Source organism: Populus nigra, chromosome 12, assembly GCF_951802175.1.
Source record: "Populus nigra chromosome 12, ddPopNigr1.1, whole genome shotgun sequence".
Lineage (NCBI taxonomy): Eukaryota > Viridiplantae > Streptophyta > Magnoliopsida > Malpighiales > Salicaceae > Populus > Populus nigra.
Genome location: NC_084863.1, coordinates 14,127,794 through 14,144,234, shown reverse-complemented (window position 1 = coordinate 14,144,234; position 16,441 = coordinate 14,127,794). Strand labels below are relative to the sequence as shown.

The 16,441-nt window shown below is 32.8% G+C and overlaps 1 protein-coding gene and 1 pseudogene across 1 annotated transcript; both read left to right on the top strand.

Annotated features, from left to right (window-relative positions):
• The first annotated feature begins 5,228 nt into the window (after positions 1-5,228).
• LOC133669710 (probable LRR receptor-like serine/threonine-protein kinase At3g47570) lies at positions 5,229-8,785 on the top strand. Its single transcript, XM_062089942.1, has 3 exons — positions 5,229-7,914; positions 8,020-8,436; positions 8,523-8,785. The coding sequence occupies exons 1-3, from the start codon at positions 5,247-5,249 to the stop codon at positions 8,528-8,530; spliced, it is 3,093 nt and encodes a 1,030-aa protein (XP_061945926.1). The 5' UTR covers positions 5,229-5,246; the 3' UTR covers positions 8,531-8,785.
• Positions 8,786-9,970: 1,185 nt separating this feature from the next.
• Positions 9,971-12,270, top strand: LOC133669438 (pentatricopeptide repeat-containing protein At2g20710, mitochondrial-like; annotated as a pseudogene).
• Positions 12,271-16,441: the final 4,171 nt, after the last annotated feature.

Sequence of the window (16,441 nt, the reverse complement as noted above, 5' to 3'; positions counted from 1 at the left end):
AATCCTTTATTTCAAACTTCTAGCTAACTCTTTCTTCAAAACTAAAATACCATTAATATTATCACCAATAATATTTATGTCATCAATATATAAAGACAGAATGATATGACCTGCATCAGTACACTTTACAAAAAGAGCAGAATCATGAGTACTAGAAACAAATCTAAGGGAAAAGATCACAATAAAAAATTTCTCAAACAAGTACGAGGTGGTTATTTAAGACCATATAACGCTTTCTTGAGCTTGCAAACATACCTATAGTCATGTGAAACACTAGGAGGGAGCACTCTTCTTGAAGATCTCCATTAAAAAAGGTATTTTTAACATCAAGTTGAGAGACATGCAACTGACAAACCAAAGCTACTACAATAAAAGTATGAATAGTAGTCATTTTTACAATAAGAGAAAATGTCTCCTCATAATACATACCATATTGTTGAGAGTTTTCTTTTGCAATCAACCTAGCTTTGTATCATTCAATAGATCTATCAGAATTAATCTTGATCTTATACATCCAACGACAACTAATTACACTCTTACTAGGAGGTAGAGAAATCAAATCCCAAGTATCTGTCTTATGCAAAGCTAAAAGCTCCTCATCCATAGCTTATTGCCAAAGAAGATCAAGAATTTTCTTTTTATAGGAAGAAGGCTCAGAGAGACAATGAATAAAAGCTAAAAAAAAAGTAAAAGATAAAGAATAGAAAAAATCTAATAACTTTATGGACTTAAGAATGCATATGGATTGACGTAGAGGTGGATTCACAATCTCAGACAGAGCTTGAGGGACCATAGAAGAAAAGGGAGCTTTAGGTGTACTGGAGAGTATAGTGGCAATACCTGCAGAATGGTCAGTACGAATTGGTCGAGTAGAATATAAAGGTAATGGGGGTAAGAATATAAGAATGAGGATTTGAAGTACTAGAAACTCGAGATGATAAATTATCAGAATATTTAGAAAAATGATCTATACGAATAAGATCAAATCTAGTCAAGCTATGAGTAGTGGATAGAATAGAAAAGAAAGGTATAAGCTCGAAAAAGACAACATGACGAGACACATAAAGTTTCTAAGTTATTGGATCAAAATAATGATACCCCTTTTTACCTTTACCATAACCAAGAAAGACATAAATAACAGATTAAGAGGACAACTTGCTGCGTTTTTCATGAGCATGAAGAACAAAACAAGTACAACCAAAAACTCTAAAAAACAATAATCAATGGAATACCCATACAACTTTTTGAAAGGAGAAAAACCTGAAATATGAGAAGATGAAATTGTATTAATCAAACTTACAACAGTAAGAACAACACCGCAAAACATACTAGGAATAGAAGCAGACAACAAGGGAAAACAAACAGTTTCAACAATGTGTTTATGTTTTCTTTCAGCAACGCTATTTTACTCAGTAGTATATGTACATGAAATTTGGTGAATAGTTCCATCTAGGGCAAGGAACTCATAAAATTTATTAAAGGTGTATTCCCTACCCAAATCACACCTAAAACATTTGATAACAATAGAATATTGAGTTTTAACATGAGCGTGGAAGGCTATATATGTCAAGGAATTCAGATTGATGTTACATTAAATAAATCCAATAATAACAAGTATGATCATCATAAAAAAAACATAATATTGAGACCCTTCTTTTTGTGGTAACAGGAGAAGGTCCCTATACATCAGAATGAATCAAATCAAATGAAGAAGAAGAAATAGAAATACTTCGATTAAAAGGTAAAGCAAACAATTTTGCCAGTTTACATCCATTACAATCAGAAATATCATAAGTTTGCAAATTTTCTAAAACTCTAGTGGATGCCAAAAATCTCCAATGAGAAGGCAAAACATGACCTATATGAAAATGTCATAAATAAAAACTAGAAGAAGAAGAACTCAAACAAAAAGAAGACAAGTCAACACTAGTAGTAGCAACAACTGTTACTTTTAACTCATCCAAAATATATAGTCCCCCTTTCCTACGGCCTGTCCCAATCAGCTATTGGGATTGCAGACCCTGCACACAACAAAAAAAAAAAGAAAGAGGAAAAGATGACTAAATAATTACCATAATCGCATAACTGACCAACAAAAGCAAGATTCAATGTGAGTTTTGGAATAAAATAAAAATTAAAAAAAAATAAGGTATGACAACAGAACCAACACTTGTTAAAGGCTTAAAAGTGTCACCAACAGTCATAACAAGAATAGAAAATGAAAGATACACAAAAGCAAAAGATAAAGAATTTGGAGATATATATGATATGAAATATCAGAATTTAAGACTCAATCAGAATGTAACATATCTAAAGAACTATAAGGCAACTGGTCTATGGAAGAAGAAATAGATATAGATTGTGAATATAAGGAGAGAAACTTTTTAAATTGCTTAGTTAGAGTACTAGAATTGATGAAAGAATCTGATGAAACTACTGTTGTAGTATTAGACTATGGTGGTTTGTAATCATAAGGTGGTCTAGGAGCATTAAAAAAATTCTCCTAAATATTCAATGAAAATAAAATCTTGATTTTTTTATTGTGAAGTTTTTATAAAAATTTAGTAAATTAATTATTCATTTATTTTATATACAGTCACATAAAAATTATCAAGATATATTTTTTTATTGAAATTTGATTTTTGAATCATGATATAATTTAATTAGAAAATTAATGCTATTTATGAATAATATACTTTTTTATTTTTAAGAAAAATACAAAAAACGAAGTGGTTCTAGTTAGAGTAACTTTTGGAAAAATTCATTAGGGGAAAAAAATATAACAGACGGATGGTACCCGATGCTTCTATTGCAGAAGCCAGTCTCGTGAAGATATTGGCTAATAGTAATATTGACACGTGTCTTGTCACATGTCTGGAGATATTATTTTCATGTAAATCTTATATAAAAAAATACTAGACTTTTGTGTTGAAAATGATGTGAAAGTTCGTCCTTATTTCCTTTTTGAAGCGTTAAATTAAATTAAATCAAATTGTGATATGTTTTAAGCTAGAGAGTGCAAGATATACGATATATTATTATTATTATTAAAAAAAAGAAATATATGTATATCTGATAAAAACATTTTTGCTAGATATAGCTAGAATTATTATGAGAAATGAAAAAAAAATTATAACTAGATATGTTTTTATTATAATCCAATACAAAATAATTAGCTAAAATTAATCTTGGAAAACTGCTATGAATTAAAACAATTAGCATATGGTTGCATATCAATTTGGTAATTCTCACATAAATAAAAAGAAAAAACCTATTTGGGATAGATTTTAAAATTTTTAGTTAAAATTGGGAGAAGTAAAATAATCTCAAACTTAGTTTATGTTTAGCAACGTAATGTTGGTGTTTTTAAAAATATTTTTAATTTAAAATATATTAAAATATTTTTTTATATATATATTTTTTATTTTTAATATTAACCTATCAAAATTATAAAAATATATCTAAAAAATTATATATATATATATATATATATATATATATATATATATATATATATATATATATATATATAACCGCATTACAAAATACACTGTTAATTAGTCACTACTATTAAACAAGTGGTACATGTATGTGCACATTAGCTTAACGTGCAATTGGGAAGAATTTTTATTTATAACATGTTTGATTTTGTGTTTTAAAATTTTTTAATAAAATTATTTTTTTAATTAGTTATTTTTTAATTTTAGATCATTTTAATATATTGAATTTAAAATATTATTTTAATATTTTTTCAAATTAAAAACATTTTTAAAAAATAATTGTTACCACAATTAAAAACAGTCTATCATTACCATAGTTATTAAACCCGGATCGGCTCAGCGGGTCGACCCGATGACTGGATTGATCCGGGTAAGGTAAAAGACTGGGATCGGCAAAAACCCAGAAAAAACCTGCGACCCGACAAAATCCGGTTGAGACTCATTTTTTTTTTCAAATGTGTTTTTTCTCGTAGCCAGACCTCTCTTTTTTATATATTTTTTAATTAGTTATTAACCATTTTCAAAGTTTATTATATAAATACTAGAAGAATGTTTTATTTTTTTCAATGTGGGATTTGAAGCCCTTTAGTATATATACTCTATGTTCACAAGAAAAACATTATGTTTTTTCAATGTAAGATAAAAAATATTTTTGGTTTAAATACTTCAAGTTAAAAAGATAACATACTAACATGATATCTTTTTAAAGTGGAATAAAAAACCTTTCAAAATAATTTTTTAAACTTCATTATTTATAACATGTATAGCTTATATTCACATAAATTATTAATTTTTTTATATGAAATATTAAATTTTTTTAAAAAAATTTTCTAGATTGATTCTGATTGAATCGAGTTAACCCGTGTAACCGGATCGTTCTCGGGTCAATCTCTCTACTCTTGCTAATTCTACTGCGCCAACGAATCAACTCTGCCTCCTGAAATGGACTAATTCCCATGACAATCTTTAATGCCTCAAGTCTCTCTAATGTTGTTGAACTCTCAGACACAACTTCTTCACTGGGTCCGCACTTGCTCCTTCTTGGTAAGCTGCGTATTCTTCTTTCTTACTCTATATTTTTTAGTGTAACATAAAATTCTTGTATATAAACAGTTATTCAATTATGGTACTATCATGAAAATAAAGATAACTCTTGCTTTAAATGAATTTTTTTTTTAAAAAGCGAGTAATAATAAAATAAAGATGCAATATTATGACAGGAAAAAAAAGTGTTAGAAGGTATTAATGAACAGAAATGTCTAGCACCTTGGTTCTAGATTTTCCGGTAGCTTTTGCGGTTCCTGTTCTATATTTTCCTTTAAAGGTCTAGAAAATCCATGTCTTCACAATGTTATAACAGTATTGAATTCCACCTAAAATATCTTACCATCTGAGATTTAGCTGCAAAAGTTTGAAAATCAAGGGAGTGAAATTTGGAAACCAAGTTTGGCCGCTTGAAAATCATGGTCCACATTAACTGGAGATTCCTTGCAGTCTTTTGCACGGTAGAAAACGTGTTGAAGGGACTCGGCCTTCATTTTCACAGAATTCAACATTAATGGCACCAAGAAAATTGCGTACAACTTAACATCATTGTGGGCTCGAGCTGTTGATTATTTGCGCGGGCACAATTATATTGTCATTTTACCTTAGCACTTTCCATGTGTGTGTGTGTATATATATATGCATAAACTTAGAATCACTTTAATCAGATCTTTAGTACTTAATTAAAGAAAGCTACCAAGCATGAATCCATGCATATTGTGGATAGTTTTCTTGCAAGTGATTGGGCACTCGTTTTCCTTCACATTACATGGAGGAAATGAGACAGACAAACTCTCTTTGCTAGCTTTCAGGGCTCAAATTACAGATGACCCCTTTGGTGCACTAAACTCGTGGAACGAATCCTTCCACTTCTGCGAGTGGTCTGGTGTTACATGTGGACGCAGACATCAGCGAGTTGTAGAGCTTGACCTGCACTCTTATAAACTGGTGGGCGGCCTATCTCCCTTTATTGGCAACTTGAGTTTCCTTAGGCTACTGAACCTGGAAAACAATAGCTTGAGCAGCAATATCCCTGAAGAACTGGGTCATTTGTTTCGGCTACAAATGTTGAGACTAGGTAACAATTCGTTTAGTGGTGAAATCCCTGTTAACATTTCAAGCTGCACAAATCTCCTTGCCCTTCGTTTAGAGGGCAACAATCTCACTGGTAAGCTTCCTGAACGACTAGAATCATTATCAAAATTGAAAGTATTAAATTTTAAAATGAATGATCTGGTCGGCGAAATACCACCTTCATTTGGAAACCTTTCATCTATCGTAGAAATTCGTGGGATGGGGAATAATTTGAAAGGAGTTATTCCAAATAGTATAGGGCGATTGAAAAGATTACAAATCTTTTCATTCGGCATCAATAATTTGAGTGATACAATCCCTCCTTCCATATTCAATCTCTCTACTCTTACTAATTTTGCTGTGCCAATGAATCAACTTCATGGGACTCTGCCTCCTGACTTGGGCCACACCCTTCCAAATCTTGAAATCCTTCTAATTCACACAAACCGCTTCAGTGGACTGATTCCCATGACAATCTCTAATGCCTCAAATCTCTCTAATATTGAACTCTCAGACAACTTCTTCACTGGGAAAGTACCCGCCCTAGGAAGCTTGCCTTACTTGTGGCACCTGTCAATTGGTTACAATGATCTTGGAAGTGGCCAGGACGATGACCTGAGTTTTCTCTATCCTCTGGAAAACAACACCGTTTTGGAAATTTTTGAGATAGCTGGCAACCATTTAGGAGGGGTACTTCCTGAAACACTTGGCAACTTCTCCAAAAATTTAAGGATGATGGGATTTGGGAGAAACCAAATACGTGGAACAATTCCAGATGGGATTGGAAATCTCATCAGCCTGGTTGCTTTGGGCTTGGAGTCAAATCAATTGAGCGGTATGATACCTAGTTCTATTGGTAAATTACAAAATTTAGGTTATTTATATCTAGATCAAAATAAAATCTCAGGCAGTATCCCATCATCTGTAGGCAATATGACGTCGTTAATTGCTGCTCATTTAGAACTCAATAGTTTACATGGAAGTATCCCATCGAATCTTGGAAATTGCCAAAACTTGTTGGAGTTGGGTCTCTCTAATAATAATTTGAGCGGTCCCATACCCAGAGAATTACTAAGTATCCCTTCAGGAACATTTTCCTTAAACCTATCTGAAAATCATCTGACAGGTTCTCTTCCCTTGGAAGTGGGTAATCTGGTGCATCTTGGTGAGATAGATGTTTCTAAAAATAGGTTATCCGGTGAGATTCCCCATAGTCTTGGTAGTTGCGCGAGTTTAGAGCTTTTGAGTTTGAAGGGTAATTTTTTCAAAGGGTCCATTCCTGAGTCTCTGAGTTCTTTGAGAGCACTTAAAGTTCTTGATCTCTCTTACAACAACTTAAGTGGCCAAATTCCCAAGTTTTTGGGAGACTTAAAGTTGTTAGAAAGTCTGGATCTGTCATTTAACGACCTTGAAGGTCAGGTGCCCGTGCAAGGTGTCTTTGGCAATACAAGTGTAATTTCCATTGCAGGAAACAAGAAGCTCTGTGGAGGTATACCTCAGTTGAATCTGCCCAGATGCACAACCAATGAGTCGGCAAAGCTGAAATCTTCTACTAAGATATTGATCGTCGCAATGTCTGGGGGCTTGCTTGTGGTAATCTTGTTGGTCTCTTCCATGCTTTTCTATTTCTTTAGAAAAACAAAAGATAAGCAGGCTTCTAGTACATCTACATGGGGGATACCATTTAGGAGAGTAGCCTACCAAGATCTCCTTCTAGCAACTAATGAATTCTCTTCGGCCAATTCAATCGGTGTTGGCAGTTTTGGTTCAGTCTACAGAGGAATCCTTCCTCCGGATGGAATGGCTGTTGCAGTGAAGGTACTTAACCTTTTACGCAAAGGAGCTTCCAGGAGTTTCATGGCAGAATGCGCAGCCTTGGTAAACATCAGGCATCGAAATCTTGTTAGAGTAGTAAGTGCATGCTCTAGCATTGATTTTCAAGGAAATGATTTTAAGGCTATAGTTTACGAGCTCATGGTCAATGGAAGTCTAGAAGAATGGTTGCATCCAATTCATCATCCAAACAACGCACAAGAGCTGAGAAGTTTGAATCTCATTCAGAGGTTAAATATTTCGATTGATGTGGCTAATGCGCTCAACTATTTGCACCAACACTGCGGAACACCTATTGTCCATTGTGATTTGAAGCCCAGCAATGTTCTTTTAAATGCTGAAATGACAGCTTGTGTTGGGGACTTCGGACTAGCAAGGCTTCGTCCAGAAGTTTCCCATCAATTATCTTCGGGACAGACCAGCTCCGTTGGCTTGAAAGGCACCATCGGCTATGCAGCACCAGGTGCGATTAAAAGTATTTTCATTATGTCTAGTTCTATTCTCTCAGTTTATGATCTAAGCTAAGGCCGTAAACAACTATTTGCATCTGTTCATATGAATTTTGCAGAGTATGGTGTGGGCAGCGATGTGTCAACTTACGGGGATGTGTACAGCTATGGCATCTTGTTGTTGGAGATGTTTACAGGAAAAAGACCTACAGACGGCATGTTTAAAGATGGGCTGAACCTTCACAATTATGCTGAAATGGCATTGCATGGCCGAGTTTCGGAGGTCGTGGAACCAATACTTCTCCGAGAAGATGTGGAAAGTAGTATCCATTCCTCTCATTGGATGAACCATATTGAAACTGGAAAAATCCTCGAATGTCTGATTTCAATTATCAAGATAGGAGTTGCTTGTTCTGTAGAGTTGCCACGAGAGAGGATGGATATGAGCATTGTTGTGGCCGAATTGCATCGAATTAGGGACATCCTTTCTGGAACCAGGATCCGTGGACAGCTTGAAAACGTTTCATTACGCGAAGGTAAATTTCTATTATTATAGTGTAACTCCCGAAGAAATTAAGATTATTAATGAATATTTCTATTTCTGTGCTGTTGCATTCTGCAGGTGCTTGAGTCCATTACTTTGGCAAATGAAGAGTACGGTTCAAAGAGGAGTAGAATAGCTTTGACAATGAATAATATGGTTATCTCCTGGAAACATTTTCATCGTTTATTTTCTACGCATATGTTTGCTCAAGAGCTGGACTAGTGTGATAGAAATGGGAACTTGTAATATATATTATGGTAATAAATGTCAATAGTTTTGATACCCAGATATCCACCCATGACATAGATATATGAATCCATGATATATTAAACCTGATTTAACTTGATGGGTCAATTCAATGATATGTGAACCGGAGATGAAGTTTAATATATAGTGTTATTAAATTAAACTGATTTAACCTATGAATTACCGAGTCAAAATTTTATCTAAAACGATTTTGTTTCTAGTTTTTTTTTTAATTTCTTGAAGTTGATCTAGTTACATCTTACTTGAATTTGATCAGATTAACCCACTAAATCATTTAAACTTGATTAAAATAATATTTAAAATGGTTCAAAATAAATCTTTACTGAGACTACAACTCATCAAATTGACTACAAAACTAAAAGGATATTTAGGAGTGTGGTTGTGGTTATTTTTCAAAGTGTTTTTCACTCAGAAAAGTATACCAATAATATTTTTTTATTTTTTAAAAATTATTTTTGAGATTAGTACATCAAAATGATTTGAAAATATCAAAAACATATTTCTTCAAAACAAAAAAAAATTTCAAATTTTTTCAGAAACGCTTTTGAAAAGCACTCCCAAACAGCCTCTTAGGAGGTAGGGATAGGAGGTAGGGATAGTAGTTTGGTAATGTGATGTATAATGTTTTTTAAAAATGATTTTTATTTGAAAATATATTTAAATAATTTTTTATAATTTTTTATTTTTAACATAAACATTAAAATAACATTAATATGATATTTTCTATACCAAAACATTTAAAAGACACTCAATTATGGATAAAAAACACAACGTTAAATATCTTCTTAGTCTTAAACTCCGCCTAATGACTCTTTCACCTAGAAAAACTTTATTATTATTATTAATTAATTGTCCCTTCTTTTAAAGAAAGTTTCCTGGTGTGATTAAATATCTTCTTAGTCTTAAACTCCGCCTAATGACTCTTTCACCTAGAAAAACTTTATTATTATTATTAATTAATTGTCCCTTCTTTTAAAGAAAGTTTCCTGGTGTGATTTTTTTTCTTCAAATTTCCATTTAATTCACTGTTAATAACATGTAAAAAAAAAAAAAAAACCCAGACATGTAACTAGATCGATAATGTCGGGCTAGTTGAAAAGAATTAGCCGTAAAATACGCAGGAATTAGTTAGAGAGTACAATACACAGTAGAAATGTTTTTAAGTAAAGGGACCAACTAAATAAAACTAAAATAATACAGGGACCACATTAATAAAATGCCAAGAACACAACCCTCAGATATACGATTAATCCAGAGTTTTGATGGCATAAACCAAACCAAATTGGTTTTCTTCCTAGCCTTAAACCCTAGGTTAAAAACCTGTCTCTATTTCCATTTATTTCCTTGCCCTTACACAAACATCAATTCTTTCAAATACATTCACTCAGAGAAATAATAATGAATCTTCATTTCTCTGGAAAATTATTTTCTTTACTTCCTCAAAACTATCAATTCTCCATCTCCTCCACAAGGGTTTTAGCTTCTTTACTCTTCTCTACTCAAACCCCAACCAAACCATTATCTTCTTCACACTCTACTACATTATGCAGAAGAATTGAAGCCATAAGAGACCCCAGGGTCTCCATTGTACCAGTGCTTGATCAATGGGTCAAAGAAGGCAACACTGTTGACAAACACCATCTTGTGTCCTTGGTTCGTCTCATGAAAGATTATAAACGGTTCAAACATGCTTTAGAGGTCTTTATTTCTCAATCCCCATCATTTTTTGACTTCTTTTTGCTCATTATAGATTGTTTTATGTGTACCCTTTGAGTAAAATATAGAGATTGTTGTGGGAACTTGTTGAATTATTCATGGTGGAACTGAATTTGGGGTAAAGTTTCAGCTTTTGGACGACATGTCATTTATTGGATTTGTGTCAGTCTCAGTATGATTCAAAAGTTTGAGAATTTTTCATATATCTAGTTTTAAGAGATAAGATAATTAAGATCTGATATATAATTAGCAAATCAGCACGAGGCCAATTATTTTTGTCATGATGGAGCTTGGACCATATCATGATTCAAGATATGGTTAGATGCACCTTTGTGTTGGGCAGTGTAGTTGTAATTTGATGAGTTTAATGTACATGCTTCCTGGAAAATTGGAACTTGATAGCGAGCATGATTGATTCAGGTATCAGAATGGATGACAGGCCGGCGGTTCTTTACATTTACAACGGAAGATGCAGCAGTCAGATTGGGATTAATTCATAGAGTTCGTGGACTAGAGGAGGCCGAGAACTACTTTAATAAACTTTCGGTTAAGTTAAAAACTAAGTACACATATGGTGCTATTCTTACTGGCTGTGTGCGAGAGAAATCTGTGCAGAAAGCAGAAGCAGTTATGCAGGAAATGAGAGAAGGGGGCATGACAACATCATCTTTTCCATACAACATCTTGATCATCCTTTACTCTCAAACCGGAGACTTTGACAAAATCCCCCCATTGATGAAGGAAATGGAAAGGAATGGAATTGCTGAAGATAAATATACACTGAGAAATCTAATTGCTGCTTCAGTTGCTGCATCTGACATTTCCGGGGTGGAAAGAATCTTGAAATTGATGGAGGAGAATCCGGAGCTTGGTCTAGATTGGAAATTGTATGCAATGGCTGCTGATGCGTATCTGAAGATTGGGTCCATTGAAACAGCTTTGACAATGTTGGAGAAGCTGGAAAAATGGATGGCCTTCAGAAAGAAGAAGGCAGTATTTAATTTTCTTTTGAGTCTCTATGCAAAAACAGGGAATAAGGATGAGCTTTATCGAATTTGGAATTTGTACAAGCCCTCGAGTGAATCCATGGATACATCATATTGTTGCATGATTGACTCTCTTACGAAGCTGGATGATATCGAGGGAGCAGAAAAGATCTTTGAAGAGTGGGAGTCCCAGTGCACCACCACGTATGACTTCCGTGTATTGAATGGGCTTCTTGTTGCTTATTGCAATAGGGGACTTTTTGAGAAGGCTGAAGCAGCCATAGAAAAGGCAGTGCAAGGAAGAACACCTTATGCGAGCACATGGCATGTAATGGCAAAGGGGTATATGGAACATGATCAAATCCCCAAGACTGTTGAGATGTTGAAGAGAGCCGTCAATGTTGGAAGAGACTGGAAACCAGATCCCATCCTTGTGAATACCTGTTTGGAGTACTTGGAAGGTCAGGGAGATGCTGAAGAGATGAAAGAATTCACCCGGTTGATGAAAAACTAGGAACTTTATAGCAGCCGGAAAATCAGTTACCGATGTTCTTTATCAGATGAAAATGGATGGTTTTGCTGTTGACGAAGAAACACAAAAGGATACTTGGGGCTTTGATCACGAAAATCAGCTGCCAAGTTTATAGCATCCTACAACTCGCTGGACAGGTAAATTTTAAAGGTGTAACCGAAGACCCTGGGGAGCTTTAGATAGACGATCTGACAGTATAATGCATCAGGATCACACCTTGAACGATTAACTTCTGGACAAGCAACTTGTTTTAGATTGCTAAGTTCATCTTTTTGTATGGGATTTGAATTGAGGTCCTGTACATGATGATCTTTTTATTTGTTTATATCCTCCTCTATTTCATATTGCTTGAAACTTCTGCCTTCCCAAAAAAAGAGACTAGAAGTGATGCAGAAAAAAAAAACTAAAAGCAAAGAAAGAAAGAAGTCAAGAATTAAAACAGTGAAAGGAAAAGCTAGGAAGAAGTGAGAATTTAAAGGAGGAATAGGATGTTATTTTAATTAATCATTAAAAATTATCAAACATTTAAAAAAATAGAATATAAATACTAAAATTCTAACTAGAACAAATAATTGGATTTATAGTCTAATAAATATAATACCTAATAATAGTTAAATCAAGTCCAACAAATAAAAAGTTTGTTTGTTATTATGGTAGCTTTCAAAGTGTTTTTTCACTTGAAATTATATTAAAATATTTTTTTTATTTTTTAAAATTTATTTTAATATTAATATATCAAAACAATTTGAAAAAATCAAAATAAAATTTGAAATAAAAAAAAATTTCAAGAACATTTTTAAAACGCAAAAATAAATGGGTTCAAAGTCTAATTAATAAACCTTAAATAAAAATTCAAATAAATTAAAAAAAAACATAAGTTAAAGCTAAATCTTTCAATAATTTAAGTTACTTTTTATGTAAACAATGTTTTGAATCTCTTATCCCCACTAACTTTTTTGAGATCGGAGTAACTCGATCTCATCTAGTGTAGTTCAAGACGGCTCCAATAATATTTCAAAAAATCATGATCAACTTCTTGGCCAAGTAATTACTTCCCAATGTGAATTCTTCAAACCAGATTTCAGCCTTCCCTTAAATGGATCTTAAAAAAACTTCAGACTCTTAATGACATATTCAAGATTATAATTGAAAGTGGAAACATGGACACCAGAGCGCTTGATCAGATGGAAGGTGATGGTCAGACTCTTAATGGAGAAATGCCTGAAAATATGGATGTCGAAGAGAAGGAAAGTGCTAAATTGTGATAGTCTGATAGCTGAAGAAGGGTGTGTTTTTATATCTTGCAACAGAGATTGACAGCAGCAGAGGAGGGACGTGCTAAATCATGGAGAAATGCCTGAAAATATGGGTGTGTTATTATTGTGTCAGCGAAGTAACGTACCTGAGAAAGCCATAAATTGACAGAAGTTGATTTCTAACTTTTTAATGAAAATACAAAGATGATGAGCAGCTACTGCTAGCAACAATCTTCGGCAATGTTTTCTCTTCATCTTTAGCCACGTTCTGCCGGATCACGGTGGTTGTATATTCCATAAAGGCAGTATACTGTATAGCTCTAACAATTTCTCAGTTAAGATAATTTATTTTATTTTATATTTAATAAACAAATGACAATAATACTTCTATCTTGTCTAATATTAATGTTTAAAGTGTAGATTATAATATATATTGTTTTCTAAATCAAAATCTCAAAAAAGTATTTAAATATAAGTTCAAGGTAAAATATGAAAAAATATATTTTATTCTTAGTATGTGTTACTATCAAACTTATATATTTTAAAAAATAATTATAAATTATTTTTTTCATTTTAGTTTATATTGAGTGTTGAAACTAATAATATTATAATAACTCTAGCTATAAAACCCAGACTAATTTGACAGGTCGACTAAGGACCTAGCAGACCTCAGGCCCTAACTAGTCTGGGTTTAAAATAATATAAAGGAATGATTGATTAGACTTGATCTAGTCAAAAACTCATGTCAACTTGTGATCTAGTTAACATTGGTCAAAATCCATTAATCTTTCTTTTGTTTTTTTTTTGTTAAAATGAGATTGCTATGATTTTTTGAAGAAAATATTGGGTCGACTCAGGTTAACTCTCCCAACATGTGGTCTGGATCAACACAAAGTCGAGTTTTAAAACTATAATAATAATTATTTTATTTTTAACTTAACCCGAGTTAATTTGGGTTAATTCTCTTGATCTACGACCTCGGCAGGTCAATCTTCTACTCGAGTTTTAAAACTATTATAATAATTATTTATATCCTTACATTGACATAAATCAACTTAGGTTAACCCTCTCAATTCATAACCCGAGCCTTATCTCGGGTCAATCTCCAAGTCGTGTTTTAAAATTATAATAAAAATCATTTTTATTCTTACATTGACTCGATTTATTAGTCAACATGACTTGTAACCTAGGTCTTATTCTAATACAATCTCTAATTCAGGTTTTAAAATAATAATAATAATTATTTTTATTTTTATGTTGATTCGAAAAAATTCAGGTCAACTCTCTTAACCTTTACCTAGGTCTTGTCTCTAGTCACCCTCAAGGTGGGTAACAATTCATCAATAAGATTGATAGGTCAATAATAAAATTTGAGTTTAAGAAAACATAAACAAATAATTGACCGACTTGACCTAGAAAAAACTTAAGTTGACTTGCGCTCCAAGTGAAAATGTCGAAAACCTGTTGAATATGTTTTGGATTTGTTTTTCTTGTTTTGATCTTTTCGTTTTTTAAAAAATTGATTTCATGGATGTCATACCGGACATTCAGTCTTCAGGAATTAAGAAATTATTTTTAAAAAATGTAAAAAGTTTGTCTCCTCTGAAACAACATTGGATATACTGTCAAAAATACACCTCACAACTTCAAAAAAATAAAAAATTATCATGTCCAATCCATCTTTATTCAACGTACCAACCAAACACTACATGAGGGAATTACCAAGCTTTTTTTTATATATCAGGAATATAAATACACAACAAATCGACTCTTCTCTGCATTTGCTGATGCCATGTGCTGCAATTTTCTGACTCTATACAACTAATTCTGTGGCAATAATTAGATCCTTCTTCCCTAAGTAGCAGCAATGCTTCAGCCATTTCCCCCACAATTCACTGAGCTTCTTAGCACTGATCATCTAGAGACTGCAAATAAAGGAAAGGCAGGATATTAGAATATTCATCCGAGTATTCTTACTCATCCTGGAATGTTAAACGAATATTAACGCAAGGTTTATCCCAAGAACTAGTTACTAGATATTTTTCATCATCTTAGCTTGTATCAAACTTTTGCATTCCAAAGGAAAGAAGATAAATTGATAAACCTGCATATGTTAAACGAATCTAGCCCTGAAGCTGCAACCCTCTTCTTGAGAAAACAAGGAACTTTGACCCAACATGCCATCAACTCTCTCACTTTCAGCATTTTCACCTTTCTTTTTCCCTTGTGAGGCATAATTAATAGTTTTGACAAATTTTCCAAGAGAAGCATGCGTGTCGATGATCTAAAGAAGCAGATAGTGACTTCTTGTCCTCGATCTTCTCGGGCTCTGTTTGTCTACGCGGCTGCGGATGCGGTTAAAATAAAACGCAACAAATATCTGTTTGGTTATAGAAAAAAATGTTGTTAATTGTTCATGGGTCCCACCTTTTACTGCGTTGCAAACGCAGTAATCACGAAGCAGCATCCGGCTGCTTTTGTTTCAACAGTAAACAATGGGCAGCATATTTACTCACTGCATGCTAATTAATTAGCATGCACAGTGTAACTTGCATACACTGTACACTGTATGCATGTTACACTTTTCATGTTAATTAATTAGCATGGACAGTGTAACATGCATACAGTTCCAGTCGGATCGGTTCCGGCCAAACCGATTCCGGTTCAAAACTTAAAATACATTGAACCAGGTCCAACCCAATAAAATAAAAATTATTTTTAATTTTTTAATTGTTTTTTATTCGAAAAACTAGTGTTTAACATTATTTAATGACACTACATAAATTAGACAGAGATCGCTTGATAAAGTAGCATTTGCAGAATTTGATTGCAATCCCAATTTCGTTCTTGATTATATTTTACCTGATGTTATTGCGCGCTTAAAAAACCAAAAAATTGTAGTCCTCATCGGATGTATTTCATACGTGATGGAATTGTAGATATTTTAATGGAACAATAAAAAATATTTTATATAAAATATTATTTATTTCATGATGTAATAACAAAAGTTAAATATACAATATTTAAATTAAAAACTATCAATATTAATATATATTTTTTAAAATTATTTTATAACCTCAATTTCAAAAGCATTATTAACCAAACACATTAAACTACTTTTTTTCAATCTCAATTTCGACCACAGTTTTAATCAAACACCTATTTTTTCAAACCAACCTCAATTAAAAATACTTTTTATAAAATAACTTTTTTCAAACCATAACAATAACAGCTACCGCA